The sequence below is a fragment of the Carassius gibelio genome, chromosome B6 (genome assembly GCF_023724105.1).
Source record: "Carassius gibelio isolate Cgi1373 ecotype wild population from Czech Republic chromosome B6, carGib1.2-hapl.c, whole genome shotgun sequence".
NCBI lineage: Eukaryota > Metazoa > Chordata > Actinopteri > Cypriniformes > Cyprinidae > Carassius > Carassius gibelio.
Window position 1 is genome coordinate 16,943,095 of NC_068401.1, and position 23,649 is coordinate 16,966,743.

At 36.1% G+C, this 23,649-nt stretch overlaps 1 protein-coding gene across 3 annotated transcripts; it reads right to left on the reverse strand.

The window, feature by feature from the left end:
* Positions 1–744: 744 nt before the first annotated feature.
* On the reverse strand, positions 745–23,261 carry LOC127959275 (phosphoinositide 3-kinase regulatory subunit 5). Of its 3 annotated transcripts, none has more exons than XM_052558338.1 (18): positions 23,012–23,261; positions 16,433–16,543; positions 14,688–14,788; positions 14,320–14,388; positions 13,302–13,440; positions 12,917–12,986; positions 11,026–11,200; positions 10,425–10,593; positions 9,399–9,467; positions 8,320–9,182; positions 6,299–6,427; positions 5,870–6,001; positions 5,374–5,467; positions 4,738–4,814; positions 4,551–4,644; positions 4,190–4,272; positions 3,514–3,629; positions 745–2,486 (listed from the first exon to the last, which is right to left on the reverse strand). In XM_052558338.1, the coding sequence occupies exons 2-18, from the start codon at positions 16,530–16,532 to the stop codon at positions 2,339–2,341; spliced, it is 2,628 nt and encodes an 875-aa protein (XP_052414298.1). In that variant the 5' UTR covers positions 16,533–16,543; positions 23,012–23,261; the 3' UTR covers positions 745–2,338. The 3 variants fall into 3 exon arrangements, with proteins under 3 accessions (XP_052414298.1, XP_052414300.1, XP_052414299.1); XM_052558340.1 differs by having other exon boundaries at positions 6,299–6,424; positions 23,012–23,260; XM_052558339.1 differs by lacking the exon at positions 23,012–23,261 and adding an exon at positions 17,877–18,220.
* Positions 23,262–23,649: the final 388 nt, after the last annotated feature.

Here is a 23,649-nt window from a genome sequence, read left to right on the forward strand (position 1 = left end):
TCTGTGCTCCTGATTCATAAATTCAATCACTTGCTGCCACTTTTAAGATAATGAGAACTGAGGAGACAATATGTTTAATTGAATTCATCTTAAAATTTACTTCAGTTTCTTAAAGCAAAATCTTATGCCTTATTAATGTATTTTGATTTTGAACATGTTTTTGGCAGGTTTTGTTAAATGTATCAATTTACTATTAGGCCTACTTATACTGTTAATAAGAATAGACATACTGACAACTACACGAGGGTGAGGGTGAAGACGGGCATCCAGAGCCAACTCTATTACAAATCAATTCAGAATTGTCCTATTTCTATCCCTTATTGACAAAGAGGCTATCAATCATCATAACTGACATAATCTGATTTTAGGTGCTTCAAATACATTTAAGCATTTCCTCAATTACCTTTTTTTTTTACTAGGTATAGTCATCTTGTGACATTTTTTATGATCTTTGATAACATCTTGAAAAGGCTAACAGTTCATAAATACCCTCAGCAAAGCTGCCCTTCTCAAGCAACATTGTTTTAGCAGACAGAGTTATCATTGTTTAGTTATTAACCTGAAATTTGATCATGAGAATGCCTCTACAATCTGTAGGACTAAGGTTTCCACTGTAGCGGAAAACCAAAAGCAAGCATTTAAAGTCTCATTAAAAATCACCTCCTAAAAAAGGTATTAAAAATGACACTAGCCAAAAATAAAAGTGTTAGACATTACAGAACCACATACACACTGAATTGTGAGTTATTTTAAAAAGTGCTTTTACTTAATATATTTTTGACATGTTACAGTGTTCAAATATAAAGCCACTGAATGCACTTCATGAATACAATTTACAAAGAAAGTACCGCTTTAAGCTCTCTTGGATGCCCAAATGACAAAATAATAAAAAAGACATTTTGCATAACAGTGAATAGTACATTATAGAAGTACTGGTCAGTAGTCTGTACCCACAACACTCTGTCCAACATATTGTCACATAAAAATGAAATGTAGTATTATTGCAGATAGAATGTATTTACAAAGTTTAATAAACAGACAGACATTATTTAAAAAGAGTTGGCCCTGAGAGAGAGTAAAATCCCTCAATTTGCTCAATTTTCTTTTTTTCTATATATCTATGTATATTTACATTCTACACCTCTACTCCATAATTTTGCTAACATATATAACATCTTTAAGTGTTTAAAAAATTATCAGAGAGAAAATAATTGTTTTGACAGTTATTCTGATAATTTGAAATAACACAAAGAAATAATTCAGTTTGTTTCACTTACAAACTGTGCCAGATTTACATTGCACTGACTGAACCGTTTTGTTTTTTCACGGACAGTGATTTACATTCTTAAAAATAAAGGTGCCTGAAGAACCTTTTTATCTTAATAGTTCCATAAGAACCTTTAACATCTAAAGATCTGTTTTACAAGAGGTTCTTTGTGGTGAAAGACAGTTCTTCAGATTATAAAAAGGTATGAAAGAGATGGTTCTTTGACTGAATGGTTCTTTGTGGAATCAGAAATGGTTCTTTTATGGGATCGCTGTGAAGAACCCTTTAAGCACCTTTATTTTTAAGAGTGTAGGTGTTTATTTACCACTGTTCAGCCTTCAGCGACCACAAGATAAACTCAACAAATGGTTTATAAGGACCTCTGCTGGCAAACACACCAAACTACAAAACAAGAGATCGTTTTAAAGTCACAACACAGCACAAATAAGATACATATACACAAAACATATACAAAAATAATCACGGAATATATTAGATTTTTAAGGACTAAAGAACATGTCTCAATTCTCTGGCCAGACATAGTTTAAATAAAAAAATTAAAAAATGAAAGACTGTAAAGTAATATAGATATATTTCCTGAGAATTTGGATTATAGCTACATAAAATAATTGTGTCATATATACAAACATATTATTACAGTGTCCACAGTGCTATAAGAACCAGGACAGTTATAACCAGTTATAAGAACCAGGGCAGGCCCAGTTCCAATTCAATCCAGTAATAACATCCCTTTCAAAGTACCAAACCTTCATTGTAGATGACTCAGGTTTTGATTCATAACCTGATACAGAGGTTAGTTATAAGTCCATAAAATTGTCCACTGAAATGTATTAGGGTGTACCTCAGGCTAATCAACCAGTTATCCTCATCTCAGGAATATGAAGCGAACAACCCTCGCTGTGCATACAAATGATGCTCACAAATGTAATAAAAGAGCACTTTTGCCTTAAAGTGTATCCCAGCTTTTTTTCCAGTCGATATAGAGAGTTGTAACTACGTAGATGGACATCTATTAGGCTGGAGTCTTAGGGTCAAACCGAGTCTCTGGGTTCAAGGCTGAGGTCCACTGAATGTGGCCACAGGAAGACAAAGCAGAGAGCAGAAGGTTGGCTGCAGAGGCTGCGTCTGCGATGAGAACACCCTTCCTTTCGTCCAATCAGTCGAACTATCGGGTTTATAACAAACGGACACCTCACATCTGCAAAGAGAAAAAAGTATTGGGTTGTTCATGTCATTGTTATAAATAATCAGCTTAGCTTACATCCTAATAGCAATGCACTGAAAAAAAAAACGTCACCAGTTGTTGGCCACAAAACTATTTTTATAACAAATATTTTTTATGTCTCTATGACAACTCTATGATGGAATTAACAATTTTTTTCTTTGGGACAAACAGCGCTGAGTCACTTTCAGTCTCGTTTCCATTTTGCAGTAAAACATGAAGATGGAACGATTTTGTTCCTCTTTTTTGTTTGGCTGGCTTAATGCAATGAGTATTCCACATGTTAAAACACTAAATTAAATGAAGGACAACATACTTTTCTGAAAAAACTTATGTTCACAAAGTCTGCATTTATTTAATAAACAATATACTAAACACAGTAACAATGTGAAATATTCTATAAATATAAAATAACATTTACTATTTAATATACTGACAGCCTTAAGTGTCAATGATCCTTCAGAAATCATTCCAGCAGGATTTGGTACTCAATGAATATTTCTTATCAAAGTTGAAAACAGTTCATAATATAAGTGGTATAAACTTTTCCAGCACTTTTGAATAGACTTTGGAATCGAAGTTCAAAAGAAACAGCATTTGTTTAAAAAAGTAAATAATGTGCTTTACTATGTTTGATCCGTCCCTTTTGATCAATGAAAGGCATTTTGCTTAATAAATATGCTACACATATGAAATAATTAATAAAACAAATATAATTAATAATTAGTTATACTGCATAGCAGTGGTGAACAGAGTACGCAAATGTATTTAGGTTAAAGTACACAAACTCAATGACATATTACATTTTACTGGAGTAAAAGTAGTTAATTATAATTTTGCAATTACATTTGTTGTTGTGGCTCATTTGGCAGAGCACGATTCCAATGTAATGGGCTCAGTTCTCATGAAACAAGTGTAAAAACCTGTCTAACCACTGTGCAGGACATAAATATATGTGCATGTCCTTTTTAGCCTAACATCAGCATTAAAAAGCCAACAGTACCTGGCCACGCTCTGTAAAATTTTCTTCTCATCTTGGTCCAGACAAACTGCAAAGGTGGTGTTGGAAGTTCCACTAACCTGAACCTTATCCACCTTTACCTGTGTGGTGGTCAGTTGCTGTAACACAAATGACAAAATCATCAAAATACTGCAACTTGAATCACCAAAACATCTTTCATATTCATAAACGTTTGAGCTTAATCTATGCAATTATAGTAGTATTGTTAATGTCTTTTAAATAGGTTTTGCAAAAGGACCTAAGCATATTTCCATGATATTCATGATTTTCACCGTTCTTCGTTTATCTCAAATATCTGTTAAACAAATTTGTAAACAACAATATATTTTCTTTTCAAATGGCAGCAAAACAAGATGAAGTACAGTCAGTGTGTGGTGTAACTGAACCAAACAGTAACCACTGACACTGTAAAAATGAAAGTAAGACAGACACCAAAAACACCAAGGTGTAAAAACATGAGCCATATCGTGTAAACTGGCACAGAAACAGGTAAATGAAAGCCAAAATGTTTGCTCTTGGTAAAAAATGTTGTTGTTTGTCGACAGCTACACACTGCTGCAGAAACCACATCAGAGTAACTGTAGGTGTTTGCGCCAAGTTAGTTTCGGGGCTGTTTAAACCACATCTCAGTTTTCTCCCGTACTTCCTTCCTGCTCACCTGATTGTAGCCTTTCCTTGATCTAGAGTTTTGTCTCTTTAGCACTTCTGTCATTGTCAAATGAAGGCACTCCATTTTCGAATCTAAAGAAAAAGAAAAGATAATAATATTTTGTAAATATCCCTTTGATCATATTAGGCCTACACATCGAAATGGCTCTTTAGTGTTGAGAAGGTTTTTTTTTTTGTTCGAATATGTTCATGAAGTTAAGCCTGTTTGTGCAATGTAAAGTTGATTGTAATTTCAATGCCATTGTGTTACTTTTTTACACTAATTATTACATTCATATGTAAACAATTGACAGTCCTAATCAACGTTTCATCAGAGTTCTGTCTATAATGATATCGCAGTTATTTTCTACCTAGTTCCTCAGGATTTCTGCACGCTTTTAGCAGGTTTATAGAGGTGCAGGACTTCTCTGCCCTTGTCTTCTGACTTCTGCCACTGATATGTATCTATGTAAAGACACAAAAAGAGAAGGGACGAATGAGAATTGCATGCCTGCACTAATAAAAAATTCATCCAAACACTGGAACAGTTTGTCTTACTCGATTGTAAGTAACTTCAAGTGATAAAGGAACAGCCTCACGGTCGCCATCAATGCCAAATCTCTTACTTGCAGCACCTGAAAAACAAGAACAGATTTGAATTTAACTAGTGAGTCACCTTAACTACTGCAAAACACAAACAGAATTATATACACAAATACAGAACAGGATCTGAAAGGTTCCTTCTGCATTTTAAAAAAACGATTCATAAGCATTTTTTGTTAGTCTGAATTTAAAGCAGCTTCTGTCCATCCAAAATAATTTCTGAGAAGTGAAAACCTGCTAGTACAGAAACAAACTAAAAAGTTTCAGATACTTCTGCAGACAACAGCCATCTGCACAAGGATAACATGTGTAGAAAAATAGACACGCTAAAGGCTCTTTAGCTCAACTTATTTCATGACTTATGTCAGCAATTCAATTATTACAGTACTTTGTCATGCGCCGCTTTGACCTCCATGCTGCAGATAGCATCAGGCAGGGGTGATTTTACAGGGTTTACAGTGAAACAGGACATGCACACAGTGAACAGTAAGAACATATTAAAAAAAGAAAATGATCCTGGTGATTACTTTGATAGTTTCACAGTGAAAAAAAAAACCCTGATCTGACATGCTGGTGTTTGTTCACACTCACCCATGGCCTTGATGGCTCTTGTACCAGCTGTGTGTCCGAGCTCCAGAGAGTGAATAAACACTTCAGTCCGTCTCTCTCCTCCAGCTAGTGTCAACTACAACCAAGAGTAAGAATTAAACCTTTGTGACACCACTGGATTACATCATGGCAAGATACAAAACGATGCAGAAAAGATGAATGAAATACTGTAGTGTCAATAGTTGACACCAAACAACCTCTAAAAATGTATATAGATTCCACAGAGCACTAAAATAACTAATATACAGTATTTGTAGGAATATAGCCTGTCTTAAACCATTTTTACATTTAAACTAACAAATCTGAATAAAAAAAAAACACCAAAATCCATTGCACATTGAAGAAAGGTGCCCTGCATATTGCCTGTAAGACATAATAGTTTCATAACTCCAAAATCGATGTAACTTTTAAGGTACAGTTTTAAAGTCTATAACCGAAACTGCTACAGATTGAGGAAATAGCATGTTTTTTTATTCACCTCTGCTTGATAGAGCTGAATGAGGGCAGGGCGGGCGGCATGACGGCAGTAATAGAGCACCAGGTCAGCAAATATGGGTAAATGCTCCTCACCAGCACCCTCAGACGAGTCCGACTCAATCTTGGATGTTTGCTGTTATGGACAGAACATTTGTTGCGAATATATTTTTTATCAGCAATTTGAAAAGGTAATATATATATATATATATATATATATATATATTTTTTTTTTTTGCATGGTGATAATCAAAACAATTCAAACACACTTTCACACACTTAAGTTCCTCATACGAGTGGTTTTATGGGATGTGGGTTTTTTTTTTTTTTGTGCGTGCATGCAGTGTCAAAAGCATGCACAAAAGATTTACTGTTGTTGAGAGTGTCACGCACTCTCTGTGTGAATGAGTCTGTGTGGATGTGAAAGAATCACCTGGCACACCACATTAACAGGAAGCTCCAGCAGGTTCAGAGTGTTCCGCTCATACCAGGGATCCAGCATTCCCAGAAGATTGGCTATGTCATTAGTGCTGTCCTCCATCCCATTCATAATGAGATCCTGCTGGCAAATTAACACAAATTAAGTTTCAAAACCTTACATCTATACGTATGGACTAACAGTCAGTGAAAACAAAATTACTTCAAAGTTTGTTTTATTTTATTTATTAGGATTTTTATTATTATTTGTTTATTTGAGACCTAAATTTATCTCAGACCGGGAGTGAAAATCCACATGCATATGGCTGCTGAACTCATATACTCTAAATAATTTAAGAGATTTTAATTTTTTTTGGTCTAGTTGTATCCCAGCCTAGTAAAGTTAGTATCTAGCTAGCGACCAGCTGTGAAAAATTGCCCCAAACTCTACTAAAACCACCAAAAGAGACCAATCTATCCAGCTTAGCCAGGCGGGATACATAGATTAACCATCAGAGCTGTCGGTTGAAATCCAATTAAATAATGCGGCCAGTACACAACTAATGTTTTTGGGAGTGATAACCAAATTTAAATGTGAGTGACTGTGTTTCTAAGTGTGTACAGGATACAGGAACCACATTTAAAACTGTAATGATTGATGTAGTGATAACTTTAAAAATGGTTTGTGGCTACAAGCAACCCAGCAAACATTGGTCCGAAGGCAACGTCGTGTCCCTGGCCAAAAATAGTCGCGGTAGGACAGCATAAATATGTAACAGAACATTTCCTAAAAATGCATTAAGATACAATTGTACATGTCTATAGTTTGATGGGGTTGCATGTATAATTTGCTTTTAAATGCTTTTAAATTACTTTGACTTTTAGCTATGTGTAGTTCAATATATACCCTGCTGTGAATCGGTTGGAAGAGTACGTCACTATGGTGACGTCTTTTACGTGTGCATTTATAGTCCATTACTAGCCTCTATGAAATTCTTGTGAAATATGCAAAAGCTGTGCTTACACCTTGGTTAATACTGCAATAACTAAAGTGCACCAAGTAGTTTTGGTAACTATCGTAATCATTTTCCTTATAGTGGTAGTTAATGGGTTGTGAGTTATGCTTGGTTAAAAAATTCTTCCAAATACCTTTGTGTTCAGCAGAACATCTGTTCAACTTTCATTTTGGAACTATTTTTCAACAATGATGGGACGTGTAAAAGGGACGACTTGTCCATGCCTTCCTAAAATGCCTAATTTAAACTCGCCCCCACAAATCTATGTCACAGTGTTGGATGATTTGCAAAACACAGGCCAAAATTTTACGCAAAGAAACAGTCGAACAGTTGAGCTGCACAAATATATCCGCACCTGTACAATCGCTCCAGTCCATTCAGTCAAGTCTGGTACAAACTTTTCACATTTAACCTTTTTTGTAAATTTATTTGGTTGTTGCTGTCATTTCAGTACAATTGTACAGAATGAGAATTGGCCCTTTAGAGAAGCCCTTTAGCCTGTTTGTACAAATGGATCAGATTTTTGTAGACAGTGATTCAGTCCTAAAGCTTTGATTTGAAAAATAAATGATGAACAAAACTTAAAGCCCAAAGTGTTCTCCAGTTTTGATGCGAAAACTAAGCATGTGTACAGGCGAAAGCATAATCTAAGTACTGTATACCCAATTCTCACACGCAAAAACAGATAGACAACACGTGGATTTTGTCCAAAGTCTGCGCTATTTCTCTGCAACAGTTATGAATGAGAAAAAGAAAATAGACTTTGTAAACGAGAAGTTGTCAAGAAAATGCATTTTAAACTAAAGTTCTGGACATTTCTTAACCACTTACACATTTATTGGTGTTGCCACCTGATGGACTAATTTAAAAAGTGTACAGATTACGTGTAGTTTGCAAAATTTAGCTATGTGTGTATTTTTCTGGTGACGACACACCGTGAGTACATCACACGCACTATACACATACAAAATACTCAAAAACATAAGTATACTTTAGGCCCAAGGGACGTAATTTCACTCACAGTGCTAGAGGCGGCTGGTTTCAGTGGACTCACTGACAGCTGCATAGAAGAACCAGAGTTCTTCATGGAGACGTTGGCTGGAGTTGTATCTCTCTTCACAGGCACAAAGAAAAACTTCATCCTGAAAGCTTTGGTCAGGTGTGGACAGTCTCTTTCTCTTTTTCTCAGGCTCCCGTAAGCACGGGCCAGTCTCCCTGCCACATGATCGGCCCCGAACACCACCACTCTGAGCACCGTGGGCCCTGGTGGCCCTTCTATATCATCGGTGCTCAGAATGGGTCTTCTCCTATAGCAAACATACTGCAGCTGTGACAGGGGGGGTGCTGGGAACCCGAACTCAGAGCTCCGCAGTTGCACTTGCTGTGGCAGAGAATTGGATCTCTTAGAGCGGACAGTTATCACTAATTCTTTAGACTCAGGGCTGCCCAGGCTTTTAGCTCGACACAGAGAGCTGCTGCGAGGTTTGAAGAGTCGTGAGAGGCGCTTGGAAAGTCGAGCACCAGTTTTGGACTTAGGCACAGACGCCGTGCTCAGACAGTCCTCTTCTGCGTCCTCACAAAAATCACTGTCAGTGCCTGAAGCTTGAGAGGAGTATGAGAGTGTGGAGCGTGGAGAGTATTCAGAGGAAGCGACTGAGAGAGTGGAGAACATGGAGTCTTTGGAGGCCGTGGAAAGGGAGGAGACAGTAGAGAAGGTTGAGGCCCTATTGTCCGTGCAACTGTTTGATACAAAACCTTCCTCCAAGTCCTCATATTCATCATCTTCCACATCAACATTGTCAACATCATCCTCCTCCTCCATGCCCTCGGATGTTTGAGATAAGGTCAATTCAGGCTCTATGTCTAGAAGGTCGTTTAGAACATCTAGCGAAAAAACAAGACGGAAAACCGTGACTCAGAGGGTTATTATTAGCTGGGGTATTAACTTTCAACTCATGAAACCCCCTAATGACATTTTAAACTAAATCAAAGTGACTGGAAATCAATCTTCGAATGTTTATAATTCCAAAACAGCCAAACAAATGTTTGAATAAGCCCATGGCAGAAAAAAATGGGACTGGCTTCGATTCAGTGTCCTACCAAAATTATCCTTGTCCCAATGGAAGGTGTAGCACTTGGCTGCTGGAAGGCCAAGCGTCTGAAGAACCCCTAGTGACACAAACACAACAAAGTTTTTCTCATTAATCACTAGCCCACTCCAAACCCAACACACCACTGTTTCCCAAGCGGAAAAATCATGCCATCAGCTTTATTGCTTCATGTTGGCCATCCATCTTGGTTAAGTTTCTAGGAGTTGGTGCCAGGTAATATGTACTACTGCTGCCCAGACAAATAGTGTAGTATGTCACCAAGCAACAACCATGAACCCCTATAGGATGCAGACCACCAATTCAGATGGCCAAAAGTATGTGGACACCCAAATATTTCAAAGTCACTGGCTTCAATAGGAAGTTTGCAGCTATAATAACTTTTACTCTTCTTGGAAACATGTCTAGGGGATTTGATCCCATTCAATCGACAGAATATAAGTGAGGTCAGGTGATAGAGCCTGGTTTATACCTGAGGTTCCAATTCATCTCAAAGAAGGTCAATGGACCTGGGTTTTGAGCAGGCCAGGCAAGTACTTCCCCAAAAGACTCAGTAAATCGTTTCAATATGGACTTTGCTTTGTGAACAGGACCAATTCCAGTAAAATGTTTGTTGAAATTTTGGCTGCAGTAGTCTTTAAATAAAAGTTGTCCACATACTTCAGCCATATTGTCTGTAATACTGCACATTACATGTGCCTATGTAGTAACATTCTTTTTCATATTATCGTATGCTTGTGAAAAGTGATTGATGGAATAGTAGTAAATAATTTTACTATACTCAAAAATTACTAAAAAATATAATGTCAGTTTAATCTTGTGGAGCCATTTTTTAAAGGATTTGATTTAAGATTATGTAAATTGGATTGGTTGGTTGAGAACCACTGATTTAGAAAGTAAAAATTTTTTTTTTTTTAATGGTATTAGGTTGGATACAAGCCTGGTAACAATTCAATGCATATTTCGCTGCCTTTTTAGGGTTTGTGAGGTGGGCTATAAGCAAAAAGTGAGACTGTACCATCTGAAGTCTTGCCATTGGAGGCTGGTATGCCAAGTTTTTCTCGCAGCGCCTCCAGACCAGCCCTCACATGTTCTCGAGCTTTAGCTATATCCGTCATGGCCGCTGCAGACTCTAGAAGGTCACTCACTGAGGACAGGTTCTTTGCCAACTCATCATCGCTCAGGCACTAAAAAGGAACCAACTTAGTCATGTACTGTAACCTCTTTGGTTGTTGCAAGTCACTCAGAGTCAGAATTCAATGAATCCTTAGCTGTAATTCAAATGAAGTTACCCTTTATTTTAACTTCCAAGTAATCTCACAAAATTATAATACATTTTTACCATATGCAAGAAAAACTATTATAACAAGCTATCTTCATTACACCCACTCAATCCATCTATTTCTTCCCCATTAGCCACCCACCAACCCACATATGAGTAATTTATCACCCCTCCCCCCATTCAGATGACACGCTTCCTGACGCCCACAAAGTGATATGCCCACACATTCACACATACTCAGTTACAGTCTGACGCACCTACACTTTGCATCTACTTAAGTTGGAGCACATTAAAACAGGAAACATTATTTTGTGTGCCATGGAACAGTGCGGTGTACCTGTAGAGCACCGCTGATGGTCTGTAGTGGGTATTTAGTTCCGAGTACTGCCTGGTAGCTGTGTTTAATGAGTGTAATGCTGCTCTCTCTCTGCGAGACCTCTGCTCCACTGAGCTGCTCCGCCACAGACAGGAACTCAGCAGGCACCTCAGCCGGGTTCATCAACAACACCGTACTGCAACAGAGAACACATGCAAAAATGTCACTGTAGTGTAGCAGAAACAGATAAAACACATCGATTTCGTCCACAGAAGTAGTTTGCATTTGTTATTTTCTAGTATATGCGCTTTATTCCTATATTCCATTTATTCAATATATTCAATATAATGGGGCAGATGTTTATCCAGGACAGATTGTATGGAGAGCTGTAATAAATTGAAATGGCCAGCCATGAAAAATAATAATAATAATAATAATAATACTGTGGTAATACCGTGGTATTATTTACACCAAGGATTCAAACTCCAGACCTTTAGGGCCAGTGTCATGCAGACTTTAGTAGCATCTGCTATTTGCAAGTTATTTTGCAAGATCTCTGATTTACACTACCATTTAATAAAATGCTCACCAAAAAGATCGTTTTAATCATTTTAGATTTTAATATATGTGACCCTGGACCACAAATACAGTCATAAGTCGCATGGGTATATTTGTAGCAATAGTCAAAAATACATTGCATGGGTCAAAATTATAGATTTTGCTTTTATGTTCAAGTTCATGTTCCATGAAGATATTTTGTAAATTTCCTACAATAAATGATGTAAATAATAAGCACTGCTAAGAACTTAAAGGGTTAGTTCACCCAAAAATGAAAATTCTGTCATTAATTACTCACCCTCATTTCGCTCCAAACCTTTAAGACCTTTAGTTCATTATTGGAGACACAAATTAAGATATTTTTGATGAATTCCGAGAGCTCTCTGACCCTCCTGTAGACAGCAAGGGTCCTTACATGATCACCATCCAGAAACGTAGCAAGGAGATCGGTAAAATAATCCATGTGACATCAGGGCTCAACCATAATTTTAGAAAATGTTATGAGGATACTTTTTGTGCAAAAAAAACAACAACAAAAAAACACTATTCAACAATTCTAAATGACTCTTCTAGCACCATTTTGGAGAGTAAACACTGAACGCAAACAGTGTATGCTGTTCTGTGTCAGCTGCACCACACAGATACCTTGTTTTTGTTAAAAATCCGTGTGGCCCATTTTACACAGAACAGCATACACTGTTGTTGTTTTTTTTTGCACTCAAAAAGTATTCTCGTAGCTTCATAAAATTACAGTTGAACCCCTGATGTCACATGGATTATTTAACCTCCTTGCTATGTTTATGGACAATGATCGTGTAAAGACCCTTGCTGTCTATGGGAGGGTCTGAGAGCTCTCAGATTACATAAAATATATCTTAATCTGTGTTTGTGAAAAAATTACCCTTATGACTGGTTTTGTGGTCCAGGGACACATATTTTATCGAAAATATATTTATACTTATATTATTAAAATTTAATTCATGTGATGGCAAAGCTGAATTTAGAATTACTCACACGGTTCTTCAGAAATAATTCTATTATTGGTGCTCAAGAAACATTTCTTATTATTTCATATTAATTTGAATATGAATTCATTTTGACCAATTGGGTAAAATTGACAAAGAAATCCTTATAGCTCAAACATTAAAATGTCTTAATTAAACACTGGGCTAAATATTGTATTATTATTATTATTTGTCATACAAAGTTACACACAGATAAGCAATCTTATAAGACAAATTCTGAATATCCAAGAACCGACACAGGAAGCGAGAGGTGAAGACTGCAACCACAAAGGGCTGAGCAATAACTGACACAACAGGATTTCCTCCTGCTTCTGTGGAAACACACTCACATGATCTTAGAGCGCTGACTGGAGGTAGCAAGGCCTTGTTCCTCTCCTACAAGCCTGTGGTACAAAATCCCTGATACAAGCAGATGCACACAAGAACATCATTTCATCAGATTTCAACATTATGTAACAAAAAATCTTACTGAATGCACTGACGTTAGAGTGTAAGTTAAGTAATCTTTAAGGTACTACTAGTGCTCGATTAAACAAGTTTAGCACTTATTTTGAAAAACAGCTGAAATGCTTCCTGAAACCACTAGGAAATAGTATGTAACTGCCCTCTTCTACTAGTCTGAATTAGTAGATTGGTTAACATTAATAAGGTGTTAAGTTACATGATGGTGACTGATAAAAGTTTATCTTGTGTTTATTGATTTGAATGTGCTACCTGGAGCTCTAAGCTCTTGATGTAAAGTTGAGAGCAGGTTACGACACACACTACAGTAGGGTTCAGGCCATGCTAGGAAGCCATGAAACACTTCACAAGCTTCTTTCAGAATCTCTCCATCAGATGGGCAAAGAGGCATCTACAAAGAGAAAACAGGCATATGTGCGATTTCTTTAATTCTGCTTCTAGGTAAATGAGATAAGGTGGGTTCAAAACGTCTACTAGTAAAACTGCTTTTCATTTTTCTAACAATACTAAATGACTCTTTTCACATTTAAATGCATATCTCAAAATGTATATGAATTTCATAACAATTACTGTAAAACAAAGCTTAGGTGTAAATATTTCTTCGTCATTTTACATAAGGTTTCTATGTTTTAAATTTTTCTAAATCCTAAAGCTTTGTTTATTTCCAGGCTTCAATAAATAACAAAAATTAAGATGATAACTTCACACATTTAAATATCACTATTTATTTTTTAATTTCATATACAAGCAGTGAAATTGCTGAAAGATTAACCAAATTACTTAATATGCTTTTTCTTTCATTATAATACCAGGATAGTTGTAATAGAAATAGAAAAAGAATAGAAAAGAATACAAAATAAAACGAATAAAATAAAAATAGAAAAAGCAAAAATGAAAACATTGATAAAAACAATAAAACATTGTATTTAAGCCACTGTATGCATGGCTTGCTTTTTAATCAATTATTTAAATGGAGACAAAAAAATGAGGAGTTGTGTCACTGACTGATATTTGCATGAATTATTTGTGTGAATTAACACCGAGAAGCATTTAATATTTGCTAACAGGTGCACTACAAAGGCAAATTATGTTTCCCTGTCTTCAACATTAGCCCTGAATCCTAACAAGTAAAATTACAAAAAACCTGCAAACAAAGTAAAATAAGACAAACATTTCTTTGTTTCTGATTATCTAAGCTCTGGTAAATTTGTTCTTGAATAGCACTCAATATAACACTTTTTACATATTCACATAACCCTTGACACTTTACCTCCAGGAGTGTGGACTCAAACATGAGAGCCAAGGGGGCCACAAGCTCATAATGACACTCCTGCTGAACCTACAACAGCACAGAAAGATACACAGCATATATCACTTACAGACCAACTTACATTGTGTTCTTGATCACGTAAAAAAAAAAAAAAAAAAGTTTTAATTTACTTAATTTAATTATGACAAAAGAAAATATCTTAGCATAGATTAGACACAATCTTATCTGTAATTGCCTGCAGAGCCCACAAGGGGGCATGGTGAACTCAACACAGAGGATATTGATCAGAAACGTGACTGAAAGTATCACTTCTACTCTGCGGGTGTAGTATTCGGTTTGGATAGGGGTGCGTCTACGTGCATACATACCTCTCTGGCTTTTCTGAGAATTTGATGCAGCAGAATGACAAAATGTTCTGGGTCCCTCTTAACCAGCTCTTCAAGACTCCAGCGGTTCATACACCAGCCAGCTGCACAAACATGCATAAATACACACGCATGAAAAACCCTAATTGTGAAACTGGGACAAATGTGCGTGCTTTATACCTCAAAAGAACATGATATCTAGTAAACAAGTCCCCCACGGTATGCATGAAACCACTGCACAACCCGAATAACACCAAATGAGTCAAGTACACATAAAGGGCAGGAATGAATCTGAATACACATCAGACATGATAGTGCCGGTTAATTACACTATAGTGTGAGTTTTACCCTAAAATCCCTGCTGTGTAGATGGCAAAGGGTCCCCTGCTCTAAACTGTTATGTCTTGGTAAGAATACTGAGAAGAACACACTGTGGTGTGCAATTCGAGAACAGCACCGTTAACAGATCATATTGGTTACATGACAGAAATGTGTGTAACCTCAAAACTTGATATTTAAGGCAGCTGCAGCTTTCCTACTTAACGTCTGCAGTAGTTGATGATTGCATGAAGGACATCTTAACTTCCTGCACAAATGAAGGTGTCAAATAATACATTTCCTAAAGAACACTATCTGAAAACAACATCTTCTCTCTGAATCGTTCAACAGTGTCACACTCTTTACACAAACAACATTATGGTGTTCATCAGTGTGTGATCTTTTGTTTGTCGGTTCCCTGGTTCATAAAAACAACTAAATCGAATATACAAATAATCAAGATTCTATATAGGACCTTTCCATAGTAAATCAATAAGGCCTGATTCAACTTTATCAATACTACAGTATCTCAAAGCTACACATCATGTTATCTTTAAGCAAATTAAATTTTCAAATGGCTTTTTTTATTAAAAGGTGATTTGCAGTCTAAAATTAAATGCAGATGTGGGTGCTGATTTAGATATATCCCCAATGAGCTGGCATTTACACCCACTCAGTCACCAAATTACAGTATATGGGCCTATGACAAATTTATGGTATCACATTCACGATAAAAATAAAATAAAGCCTAGTTAAAACCATGCCAAATTCATGTGTATGTACTGTTTGTATTCATGTTGGTTTCATATAGTTTTGAAAAACTTTCAAAAAAAGATTAATTTTTGGCTTTAAATATCTTTTAACCATCAAGTAAAATCACAAAAAGTTCCATTTATATGATATTTTAAGAGACTCTGACCTTGCAACAGTCATGAGGGTTTGCATCGATCCTTTTCTAATAATATTTCCTGTGCGTGTTATTCGTTGATTGTACAAACAATTTTAATAGCCTAATGTCTTTTTTTCTTCCATTATAGTATCAGCATAACATTGTTTTTACTCTATGCTTTCTAATTTTACTCAAATTTTAATAAAAATGTAAAACACTCATCATAGAAGAAGTGTATTTAAGTCACTGTATGTATATATTGATTTAACATTTTAGAAAAAATTAATAGATAAAAAAAGAGCGTTCTATCATGTATTATGTGTATTATGCATATGTAATTCTTTATGTAAATTAAGCCCATTTCAGTGGCAAATCACTTCTAATTCCCTGTCTGCAACATAAGGTCAAGTGAAAACCAATGACAAAGGAAAAACACACAAACTGTACAAAACAGAAGCAAAAAATTGAAATGGAAAAACAGTGACGCCAAAAAAAAAAAAAGTGACCCATCGGCAGCAGAGGGTCACTGGGATGGCCTTACCACTCCAGGATTGTGACAGGCATTCTGATGGCCGGAGTCCATCCAGGCATCTCTCCAAAGCGTGCTGGATCCGGTCCTCTGTGCACGAGGTGTGCTGCATCTTGACTGTGACTGCAAAACAAAATAAGAACTAAAGTCATATAAAGACATTTGAGTTTTTGAAACAGTAAAAAAAAAGGATGCTATACATACTGCCTCCTTCATCTGTTCAGTAAATACAATACTAACAAGCATTACACAACTATATGCTTATATTTAAATAGGAGAAATTCAATTATATCAGTCAAAAAAAATATATATATATATATTTATGTAACCATGCAGGGTTTCGCTTGGGTTATATGGAATAACATATTTGGTGTATCCTGAATGAAGTAGCACAGCAGCATGTGTCAATAAAATTCCAGATAATGTTATCTACAACTCAAACACGTGCTCGACTCCCTTCAGGGAAGTAAACATACAGCATCCTTTGCATGTTTGTAAATAATAATGAGGTTTAGGAAAATGTTCTATCTGGTGTCAGAGAATTTCAAGAGAACTATCTGGTTTAGGGATTATTAAGGGGATGCCACGATATGTTCTTCCTACTGATAACATTTGAAGTTCGTCATATTTACTGTTAGAAGTATGGAATCTGCCATCTAGCAATACACAACACCACATACTGTAGTATGTTGTTGGGGGAGAAAATCAAAAACAAAAACAGGAATAATAATCAACGTTGACCTCAGTGATAACGGAACAAACCTCATAAATGGACACTGTATCTAGCCTATGGGACCTTCATGAGAAATAGAACTTATTAAGAAGAGTTAAGTCCTTAAATTAAAACAAGGCTAAGATAAAGAATTCTTCTTCCAACAGACTAATTCCCCTAAATATATATAAAAAAAAAAAAAAAAAAATTCTCCCAATGAGTCACTTTCCAATCTAAGTTTAAAATGCACAAACTTGACTAAATGTTTCACGTTTGGCTGACATGAGCAGTTTTGTGAAAGCTGCAGCTGTGAAAGAGATATAGATAGAATCATTAAAACCCTTCACCCTTTTTAGGTGCCGTTCGCACAAAACGCATTTTTTGGCATTCCAATGCGACGCTTTTCCATTGTTTTTCAGTATAAAAAATATTTTGACATGGCATCTCGTGTCTTCTGCAGCGTTATCAACGCGTCGCTTTTTGGTCATTCCACTTCCGTGCCTCTCCAGTTTTAAAGCAAAAAAAAAAAAAAAAAAAAAAAATTAACCTGAATGCAATGAAAGTGTGGCTCACATTAGGCTGTGTTTTGTAGTTTAGTGTGATTCTCAAAACCGTGAAGCAAATATTCAGAGATATTAAATAATTAAATCCAAAGTAAATTTAAATTAAAAGTCATTCAATCCTAAACTCAGTTCCCCAATATTATAGATGATAAACTAAAGTAAAGCTTTTTGCTTCACGTACCTTCTTGTAATCACTTATCAAGGCATAAAACTCATCTCTCACCAAACATCACGTTGCATTGAGCGCGCGGCCCATTGAGCGTCATGCGTCATAAAGCGGATTTGCATAATTGAGAAGTGCACCGCGTAGTTATCTGTTGCTTGTGAAACACACTATTTTACTGGGGAATTTATAGGTCTAAGTACATTTCATTATTCAGCTAAAAACGAAAACGAGTCTATTTCAGATAAATGGTTCTAATATACCATCTTAATTCACTGTGTTTGATTTATTTGGCGGTTAGAAAGTGCGGATGATTTGTGATGATTTCAATTAACCTTTTATATACATTAAACTATAATAATACTATAGTATACAATTTTTATATAATACTTTAAATGTAAGGTTTAATAACTCCATATGCACCTTGTGATACAACTGATAATTAGATATGGTCAGATGATCACATAGGGTATTATTTCTACAACAAAAAAAGAGAGAGGCATAACAGTGTTTAAAATAGATTAAGCTTATTTCCTATGATGACAGGGGCTTTTTCTGATCTAATAAAACACACAGGATGTTCTTGTTAGTTTTGTCGTGGTAAGATCCTAAATTCAATCATTATGCAACACCAATCCAAAAATTATTGTTATTATTTTCTGTTTAATTTCACTGTGGTCACAAAGGGGAAATTTGCTGATGTTAAATCATGAGCATATACAAAACCCACATGTTGGTCTCTCAGTCATTAAACAAGTTAAACTTGAGAAAACTCGAACTGCCAAGTACAGCAAGTTACCAGGATGAAAAATAGAACCTAAAGCAGTTATAATAATGGCATCACGTCTACAGTAAGACTGTTAATGACTTTTCTTTTTCAGGCACAAAAATAGTCCTGCAAGCAAGGTCGTCCTTAATGACCTTACAGAGCTCTATTGTAGCCTTGCCAGTTTGCCTGGAAGGAACTAATTCATCACTGAACTTATGATTGCTGTTTCCATTATAAAGGCAAACAAAAAGCTGGTTTATATCACAAAATTGGCACAACATTGTTTCCATTTGTCTGCTATTTCTTTGACTAAGCTAATTTCATAGAAAGTGGCACCTGGTGGCAACAGGTGCCAGGTGCAAATTAAATTACCACCCAGAAGTGAATGTTAAATTTTTTTTTTTCATTCTTTCTAAATTAATTGTTGTAAATCCTTTAAATTTTTACACTGTTTTAGTTCATTCTGCGGCTACTGGGAAAATATGCTTAGAATCCCTGATTAAAAACCAATCAGTGGTCTTTTTAGTGGTATAATACTGGATTAAATTGGCATAAACAAAGTGACCAGCAGCTGTCAGTCAGTCAGTCAGTCAGATGCTTGTAGCCTTTTGTTCATTTTGCAACTTCTGAAAATGTGGAAGTGACCTTGTTGACACGTAAAAGGATGTGTTCACATCCTCTTATATGAGAGGATGATTTAATCTGGGCAACACAAACACAATCCCAGAAAACTTCCTATGTGAAGCAAAGACGCATTTGAGATGCACAGACTGAACTAGGGCCTTTTCAGTGCATTATTCTGAGTCACCAATGCTGTATTAGAAATTTCAATCCCATTTTTTTACTCTAAGAATAAATAATAGCATTACTTTACTGAATAAAACAATTCAATATAGAGTATAAAACTTCAGATCTCAAGAAAGATGAAACAGGGACTGTACAAACACTGCACACTAAATTCCATATCTAAGATCAGACTTCAGCTATAAAATCTAACAGTGATGCGATACTCCCTTTATCTCAGTTGATTCGCATTCCCACTGTGACCCAGTATGAAGGTTCATCTCAGCTCCTTCTCCTGATCATATTTCCAACAGCCCTGTACAGGAAGGTTGCTCCCGAGCTTTGCCAAGGAAACAGGTGTTTCTCTATTGTTATGGTGCGATCGGCCACAATGATAGACTCCCACACCGTGAGGGGGTCGACGCTCATTGTGTGGAGGCCCTGACTGATGGGGACCGATATCCCCTCTGATCCTTCTCCTGTGAACCCAGACTCTTCTCATCCACATCTCTCCCTCCCATAACAATAAGGCCAAACTCCCCCTGCCATGATCGTTTTAGGAAATAACAGCAGTCGAACAATGGTGACAACATTCAACGTAAGTGCTTCCTTTTTATATGTTGCCGCAGACACGGTGGCCCAGTTAATCAGATACAGGAGGATGCAGGGAATCTATCACAGAGCAATATTTACCAGAACCAAAATGCAGATTTTTGCCCATCTAGGCGGAAATGAGGAACTCTATTCTTTCTTTTTAGACTCTATTGGTACCTGTGGGAACTTTACACTCACCTCAGTTTCAGCTTATGTTGTGTAAACCAAACTAAAGCATTGTGGGTCATATAAAACAAGGAAACAAGAAAATCTGTTAAGCATGCAAGCATAGACAATTATGCATGACCAGGAATTAAGGACTTTGAATGGCTTGTTTATTAGTGGTCTAAATTTGAAACATAAAACCATTTTTTAGAATAAAATCTATATCGCCCTTCCTCAAATTTTGCCCTGGAAGTCCAATGCGCTGGAGAGTTTAGCTCCAACCCTGGTCAAAGTCACCTGGCTGTGATTTTCTAATGATCCCAAAGACATTGATTGGCATTGATTAGCATGCTCAGGACATGTTTGATTAGGGTTAGAGCTAAACTCTGCAGGAAAGTGGATCTCGATGTCCATATTTGAGGATCCCTGGTTCTATACAGAATATATTGTTTAGTTTTTGACCCCTTCATAGTTACATATTTTACATAGAATCATTTGTATATATAATTTTTATTGTACAGAAAGAAAACCAAATTACGGTTTTACTCTGAACAGCCATTTATTCTGGCTATTCTGTTTATTAAGTGAAAGTATGGATATCCCCATATTGTGTCATTTACAAGTGTCCACGTAAAGATGTAATACTGTATATATTTTTAATGTCTGCAATATTTCTATTTCGAATACAGTCTGTTTTAACACAGTTTATGAGTTCATTTTATCATAAATAACTGATATGATGCTGCCAAAAACAAAGTCAAGCTATTTTTTCTATACTGTATTTATCATATGAATAAGTGTGTCATGGGAATCTAAATATGTAGAATAAATAAACCATGTTCTATTTTTGGAAAGAAACTCAGTTAGTGCATGCCAGGTGTGATGACCTCACAGGTAAAAAAAACTTGGGAATCTAAATTTGTTAGAAAAGATAAGAACCCAGCTGTCACACAAACAGGAAGAGGTTTAACACAAAATAACTTTAGTGTGTCTTCCATGTCAGACACAACCAACGCCTATGTCTGATTACAAGGGAAGCCACTTTCACTCCAAATTATGACTCAAACATAACGTATTCTGTACTTAGAGGAGCTGGCTGACAAAAACATGTATGATGACAGCCATTTAAACTAACACAAGCCAAGTAAGAGTTATATATGTATATATGTGTTGCACCTGAATATGACTTTTGGGAATCTAATATATCGAAATACATTATTATAACTTTTCTACAGTCTAAGCACAAATATGTTTTGTCAAGTGACATTTTATAGGCTGACCACAGTGTTTAAAAGCAATGATACATTCACTGATGACCGTCACCACTGAAACTTTCATCCAGTTTCATTTCCAGTCTCTAGTTGCGTTATCTTCCACCAGATTCAACTGGAATCCAAACTTAGCCAATGATCTGTCATTAAGTGAGGATCCTGTTATTACACAAGCAAATACATCTTAAAGTTGCATCAATTGTGTGGTGTTGCATGCTTACTTACTTATTGATTAATAGATTGTGTATTGCATTGTATTATACTGAGATATTTACAAGTATGCAACATCTTTTTACCTTTCTGCTAAAATGAACAATCACATGGTTTTAACTGAACTGTAACATCATTTGACATTCCTCTCTCTTAAGTTGCTGATAGACAAGCACATGAATGCTAAAAGAATTAAACTTCCCTAAGTATGTATTATTAGATTTTTTTTGTCAGATGCTTTTTGTGTATGAAAAGGAGAAGTATCTCAGTACTTTAAAGCTGTTCTGTCACACTTGCTCCTGTCAACTATACACTGAAGGCCAGTTCTTGCAATTAACTTGAGTTTCTATGAACTTGTTAACTATTGCAAGCTATGGTGGAAATGAAAACAAATATATAATTTGAATATTATAGACATTATAAAAAAGAAAACTAATTTGCAAGTCAAATGTAAAATTAATCTCCACATATTTGCACTTAATGACTCATACTCAATCCTTACTTGGAAATATGTGTCCACTGCATCAAATATTATGAATTTGCAGTGCATCGGCCTATTACTGGACCAAAGCATAGAAGGGGCACCAGCTGTATTTGTGGGATTGACTGGATTTTGCAACCAAGCAGTAAGAATCTGCAGACTTGATAATGTTTATTTGTATATATAAGTATTAAGAAAAATAATTTCTGTCATGCTATATTAACACCCATTCATTATCTTAACGGATCTTCTGCGAGAACTAGAGTGCCTGCTATAAGTCTGCTGCTCGACTGAGATAAGATCTCCGTTTTTACATCTGACCGTTCACCACAGACCAAGTCTATGTGAATGTCTTGCAGTCACATCTTTTGAAAGACTGCCCTAAAACAGTCTTAAGTTTCATTACAGCTCACTGTATAACATTCTAACTCATTTAAGTAATAAAACCATGTATGATAACAGAAGAGAACAGCAACGCTGTCACATAACTGAGCATATGACATGATTGCATTATTGTATTGCATGCTGGTAGATAAATATCATTCAACAGATTACTGATTTAGAAAAGCTGTCCTGCATGCCCCACTGCACAAAGTCAGTGAATAGTAAAGTCTCCACCTGACATCCTCAGCCTTTAACATCATCCATCGTAAAACAACATTTCAGAGGTCATGGAGCATTGGGAGACTTCACGTGTAAATATTTGACATAGAGGAAGCAAAACGTTTCTGATTCTGGCTAAATCATGGACTTGGTTGAATTCACCTGCACATCGTGTCCACTGACTTGGCCTTGTAATTCTGAGTTGTATTCCTTTCCTAGGCTATGAGCTGAGAATAAAATGATCATGATATTGGATTGCACCACAGGCAACACTTACCTGGAGTTCTTATCCTCTTCCCATGATTTCTTTGCCTTTTATCAATGTGCAGGCTGAGACGGAACTGATGTCCTTGCAGTGTAATCCAGCACTTAAGATGAAAAGAGGTGGAAATGTAACCACATCCTTCAGCATCAGGTTATATCAGCCCACTGAAAAACGGCAGCAACAATAGGAGCAGTTATATCAGCACGCCTGCCGTTCTGTAGTGCAACTAAACAGGAACTCAGAGAGAGAAGGTGCAGAAGAACTCAAAGAGGAAGGCATGGGCTACATGTGTTTATGAGTGGGAGGAGGTTTGACGCAGGCTTTGTTCTTTGACTGACGTCTTAGTTTTATTAATGCTATGGATGGCAAACTGCCATGAGTGGCAAGCTATTCTTAGAAATAACAGCTTTTTGACATTTACTGATCAGTAATGTTGAGATATTTCAAATGTTCTCAAACATAAGAGCACCAAGATTCCATTATGAAATACAAAATAATTGATAGGCTAATTTTATAAGTTGAAAAAACTGTAACAAAGGTTTTTGTTAGGTACACACCGTTTATTTTGTGGTTTGATATTGTTTTAAGACATTCGAATAATTAAATGACATGTTTTTATCAGGCTTCTTAGTCTAACTGCAGACTCAGCT